This window comes from Callithrix jacchus, chromosome 6 (genome assembly GCF_049354715.1).
Source record: "Callithrix jacchus isolate 240 chromosome 6, calJac240_pri, whole genome shotgun sequence".
In the NCBI taxonomy this organism is placed as follows: Eukaryota; Metazoa; Chordata; class Mammalia; order Primates; family Cebidae; genus Callithrix; species Callithrix jacchus.
In genome coordinates, this window is record NC_133507.1 from 23,745,251 (window position 1) to 23,751,013 (window position 5,763).

The 5,763-nt window shown below is 54.6% G+C and overlaps 1 protein-coding gene across 2 annotated transcripts; it reads left to right on the forward strand.

The window, feature by feature from the left end:
- The first annotated feature begins 1,538 nt into the window (after positions 1-1,538).
- NMB (neuromedin B) lies at positions 1,539-4,915 on the forward strand. Of its 2 annotated transcripts, none has more exons than XM_035303925.2 (3): positions 1,539-1,743; positions 2,396-2,568; positions 4,635-4,915. In XM_035303925.2, exons 1-3 carry the CDS (start codon positions 1,587-1,589, stop codon positions 4,668-4,670), a joined length of 366 nt encoding a protein of 121 aa, XP_035159816.1. In that variant the 5' UTR covers positions 1,539-1,586; the 3' UTR covers positions 4,671-4,915. The 2 variants fall into 2 exon arrangements, with proteins under 2 accessions (XP_035159816.1, XP_035159815.1); XM_035303924.3 differs by having other exon boundaries at positions 4,640-4,915.
- The last annotated feature ends 848 nt before the right edge of the window (positions 4,916-5,763 follow it).

Here is a 5,763-nt window from a genome sequence, read left to right on the forward strand (position 1 = left end):
GCCAGTTTTTCATGTGAGCTTCCCCTTCTAGGATGGCGATCCACAGAGCTAGCAGCTTTGCTGAGCTAGATACTAGCAAGAGTCCCAGAAGCAGGTCCCATTATCAAACCAGTCAGGAGTAGGTTCTGGCACAGCCACGCTGTTCCATGTTCCAGGGAGGTATCCAGAGCCCAAGGGATGCTCTGCACCCCGCTGCTGCATCACCCTCTCCTTTGTGTACTGCCTCTCCAGTGAGGTGGTTAACTCCCATGGAGCAGGGAATTATCTGTCTCTCCTCTTTTTGTGTCTAGCACAGTGCTCTGAACAATGGGTTTCAGTTAATTAAGCAAACATAAATGTGTTATTCTGGAGCATAGTGTCTTCCTCTGCTCATTACATGATGCTGCTGATCCAGACGTTCTTTCCAAGACTGATCCAGACATTCTTTCCAAGACAAATCCAGACATCTCCTAGGGAGAACAAAGTGCCAGGTGTTAGGGCAGGTCCTACAGAACTGTTGCTTCCTGCCACAGAGTACTTACGCTAAAACATGTAAAAGTATAATTAGGGCACTGTGGTTATTCCCATTTTACAGTTGAAGAAAGTGAGGTTATTCAGCCGGGTCACAGCTCCCGGGTCCTGGACTCCTGGGTCCAGGGCTCTTTGCACTTCCGACCCAGAGGTCACCTTCCTGCCCCTAAGCCAGGCCCTATGGCAGGATGCCCATTCCTCAGAAGCGGCCCCTTTCCCACCCTTCATCACTCCGCATTCCCATCCTGAGTACCATGGTGTACCAGAACATTTCCAGATTGTGGTGCTGGCTGTGAGAGGGCAGAGCGCGAGGTGAACAGAGGTCAGATTACTCCAGAGGGTGGAGGTGATGGGGATTCGTTTATGGAACTCCTTTGGTTCCTGGCACTTGGCTGGACACTGTAAAAATGCCTGTGTTAGCCTGGGCAACCTAGCGACACCCGGTCTCTTGAAAAAAAAAGAAAAAAAAAAAAAAAAAAAGCCAGGCGTGGTGGCGTGTGCCTGTGATCCCAGCTTCTGAGGTGGCCGAGGCTTGAGCCCAGCCCAGGAGGTCGAGGTTGCAGTTGAGACGTGATCGCGCCACCGCACTCCAACCTGGGCGACAGGGCCGGACCCTGTCTCAGAAAAAAAAAAAAAGGCTGTTACGGGGGAGGAGGGCCCCTAGCCGGACCTGTACCCTCATGAAGAGAGGCTCAGAGGGCTGAAGCACCTGCTCGGCCAAAAGGCGTGGGAGAGGGGCAAAGCAGGGCCGGGGGAAGCAGCTTCCCCTCCGGGGCTGGGCCTCTGTTTGCCCAGTACCCAGTCCTTAGCCTGAAGGTGGTGGGCTTCAGCCAGAAGCCCCAGGCGGAAGCGGTGCCCGCGTGTGGGCCAGAGTGCGGGTGTGCAGGTCTCTGGGCGGCCCAAAGAGGGTGTCCCTGCCCGGGAACCCAGCAGCTGGGGCGGGAGGGTGGGGACGGCGGCAGGCGCGCGGGGCAGGCTCCGCCCCCAGGGACGCGGGTTTAAAAGAAGCGAAGGCGGGCCCGGGAGCCGAGCTGCAGTGGAGCGCGCCGGAACCGAGCCGCTGCCGGGGCACAGCTATGGCCCAGGGGGCGGGGGGCGCTCGGCTGCTCGGCGGCCTCCTGCTCTTCGCCCTGCTCATTGCCGGCGTCGCTCCACTCAGCTGGGATCTCCCGGAGCCCCGCAACAGAGCCGGCAAGATCCGAGTGCACCCGCGGGGCAACCTATGGGCCACCGGTAAGTCTGAGGGGAACCGGGCAAGCAAGTGTCCCCCACCCTGCTCAGACCCCATTTCCTTCTCAACCCTCTGGCCTTTCCTCAGCCACGGATACTTGTGTCGGAACAGGTGGGGAACCTTGGGGCTCATCTAATTTAATCGATGTGAACTTCAGACCCCGACAGGTCAGTGACTTGGCTAAGGTCGCACAGCCAGTTTAAGGCAGGATGGGGCTAGCTAGATCCTAAATCCCACTGCCAGCCGGTGCCCCTTACCTTAGGCGAGACTTCACCGACTCTTCTAACCACCCGTGTGTTTTTGCTGCACCTCCACTTTCCAGGCCCCTCTACACACTCCACTTCCTACTCTGCCCTTTCTCATCCCTTGTCCAAGCAGGACACACAACTAGCAGAGTTTCTCCCTGGCCCTGGACCATACCACCCTCCTTCCAGCTGTGCCATCCTCTCTAGTTGTTCGGGAAAAGCTGAGGGAGCAGGCTTTGCCACCCCCCAGATACTTTTGTGGCTCCTTGGTGAGGTGGAACAACCAGGAGGAGGAAGGTTAAGTGTCTTCCTGCCACAAGAACAGAACTGTGGGAGAGATGAGGAACTTTCCCACTGGGGTAGGGTCCTCACTCCTTGACTTCCTTGTGCCTGGGCACCTCCTTTCCAGGTCACTTCATGGGCAAGAAGAATCTGGAGCCTCCCAGCCCATTCCCATTGGGGACAGCTTCCCACACCTCCCTGAGGGACCAGAGACTGCAGCTGAGTCATGATCTGCTCAGGAGCCTCCTGCTAAAGAAGGCTCTAGGCGTGAGCCTCAGCCGCCCTGCACCCCACATCCAGGTGAGCCAGGTCCCCACTCCAACGCCAGGATGGCCCAGCTGGGGCCATCCCTGGATCCTGCATGGGTGGAATTACCACCCAGCACTGTATTAGGGTGTGACTGTCTGATCAGGACATTATGGGTGTGGACCCCAGAAAGCCAGGGTTCCAGGCTTTTCTCTCTTGAGGCAGAGCTCAAAGGAGGAACAGTCCAAAGAAAGGAAGTTGACCTTCCCGGCAGACCCCACGGAGCAAGAAGTAGGGAAAGAAGTTCCCCTGACTCATCACCCAATCTAAAGAAACAGACTGGGCTCGTCAGCCTCTTAAAACAGGGCCTTTCTCTCCCAGTGCACACAGCCTTGTCCCACCTGTGCTGCATTAGTCAAGTTCACCTTTGCTGTGCCCTGTGTGTGTTTGTGGCCGGACTGGACCCTGAGGCCCAGAGAGGGAAAGAGAAGTCAGCAGCCAAGACAGAGTCTGGACCTTGTTCACCTTCCAGCTGTGAACCGGTGCTCTCCCCATGCTCTCATCTGCCTCAGTTCTCCCCATGCTCTCATTGGCCTCAGTATCCGGTGGCAGAGTTGAGCAACTTCAATACGTCTGACATCCTGACTTTCTAGGCTGGATTATTCCTTGTTGTGAGGGCTGACCTGCACATCATGGGATGTTTAATGGCATCCCCGGTCTCTACCCACTAGATGCCAGTAGCACCTTCCCCCCGCTTCAAGTTGTGACAACTGAAAAGACCTCCAGACATCACCAGATGTCTGCTGTGGGAGAAGGCCCCAAATCATTCTTGGTTGTCAGTCACTGACCTATGGGATTCAAGGCCCCAAAGCTGGAGCCAGGCCAGCCTTCAGGTCTAGCCCAGTTGGGTGGCAGCTCCTCCATTCCCTGTTCCTGGTGCTGTCCTTACTGCACAGCACCCTCCCTGGTCCTGCTGCTGTGTGCAGAAGGCAGTGTAATGTGGTAGAATGTGGGCTCTGACTACAACGTGCTGGGCTGAGAACCTAGCTACTTAGTAGCTGTGTGACCTTAGAAATGTCCCTTAACCTTTCTAAAGCCTCATATTCCTCATCCATAAAATGAAGATGATACTGAGAGGCTGAGGCAGGAGGAGGATTACATGAGGTCAGGAGTTCAGGACCAGCCTGGCCAACATGGTGAAACCCCATCTCTACTAAAAAATATGAAAATTAGCCAGCCATTGGTGGCAGGCGCCTGTCAACCCAGCTACTTGGGAGGCTGAGACAGGACTATTGCTTGAACTCAGGAGGAGGAGGTTGTAGCGAGCCGAGATTGCACCACTGCACTCCAACCTAGGCTACAAGAACAAAACTGTCTCAAAAAAAAAAATAAATAAAATGAAGACAATAATAAGGCCCATCTCCCATTAAATGAGACAATTGATGTCAAATGCTCAGCATGGTGCCTGGCTCATACAGTCCTTAGTAAATGGGAGCTCATACGAGTCTGTGAGCTCCCTGGCAGCACCTGTTGAGGACTCACCTTCATATCCCCCCACTGTGCCTAGCATATCATGCGTGCATTTTGAAGGGAGGGGCATTCCCTAGAAAAGATCCAACCCCAGCCTCAACCAACATCCCTGACTTCCTGATGCACAGAACCAGCAGCTCCTGAGGACCTCAGATGTAAGGCCTAGGAGCTTGGGCTGGCTGAGACTGAAGGGAGACAGTGTCACCTCTAGTGCGTTGGTTTTGAAGCTCTGGCACATGCAGAACAATTGAGAATCTCAGAAGCAGCAATGCATAGGTCTGGGGGGCTTCAGAGTGAGGCCTGGGGTTGGGGACTGAGGACACTGACTAGCCCCTGCCAGGCACTGTGCTTGGATTTACTTCCATGAGCTCCTTTGACTGTCATGACCGCTCTGGGTGGTTGGGGCTGTGTTCTGAGAAAACTGCTGCCCCTGACCCCTCCAAGGCAATTCAGGGTGCTCTGGGCCCTGACTCGGCTGACAGCCTGCCAGTGCCCACCTCTGCAGACATCTGGCACTTAGGAATGGCAGAATGCCCTGTCATTATCAGGAGCCCCTCCCTGGCTCAATTCTTCTGTATGTTTCTCTTCAGTACAGGAGGTTGCTGGTACAAATACTGCAGAAATGACACCAATAATGGGGCAGACACAACAGCATGGCTTAGATTGTGCCCACCCAGGGAAGGCGCTGAATGGGACCCTGGTGATGGCCCCGTCTGGATGTAAATCCCGAGCTCAAATCTCCGTTACTCCATTACTGTGATTTCTGGTTGGGTCACCAGAAATATCGCTGATGCAGACACAAATTATGTTCGTGCTGTATTTCCTGCTTCCCTGTTGAATTTGTGAATAAAACTTTGCTCTTTACATAAAATGCCTGGTCCTCTCCTTCCACCCATCTTTTAGGGGCTGGGAGGGAAAGGGGGCTGGACAGGGCAGAGTGTTCAGTGAGATAAGGCTGGCTCCAAAAAGTCCAGAATACTCCATGCCATGTGGCCCCAGCCTGGAACTGACTCTGGACTCCTACTCGTTCACTTATTCAGCAAGCAAATAATGCCTGCTGTATGCCAGGCCCTGTGCCAGGTGCGGGGTTCTACTCTCACCTCTGCCACCTACTGGCACAGGCAAGTGTCTCTAGTTTCCTCGCTAGTAAAAGGGGGCTGCAGAAACTACACTGCCCGGCTTTACTCAATTTCTCCGCCGGGCTTGGGAGGGGAGCGCCGAGTTGGGATCCAGACCCCGCCGTCCGCTTACTCTCTTCTCTGGCCGTCAGTAGGATTGCCAGCGTTAGCAAATAAAAATATAGGACGCCCAGTTAAATTCGAATTTCAGATAAACAATTTTATCTAATAAAATGGAACAAATATTGCAAGAACATACTCGTACGAAAAAAATTATTCACTGTTTACTGAAATTCGAATTTAACCGGGCGATTCTGCGTTATCTCTGCTTGAAGCACTAACGGCTCCTCTCTTGGGCTGCAAATATCCGGTCCTAAAACGGGCGATCTTTTGGTCCTCAAGTCCTCCTCGGAGCTGACACCGGGGAAGTCCCTATTTCAGGTCACTTTGCCCGGAGCTTTCGCTCAGAAAACCGGAAAACCAGCCGGGCTGGGGCGCAGCGCTACCTCCTGACCCCGCCCCTAACGGGAGGCCCTGCCCACAGCTCGCGAGAGCGGCGCGGCCCCCGAAGGCTCGAAGGCGGAAGTGGGACGCCGGAAGT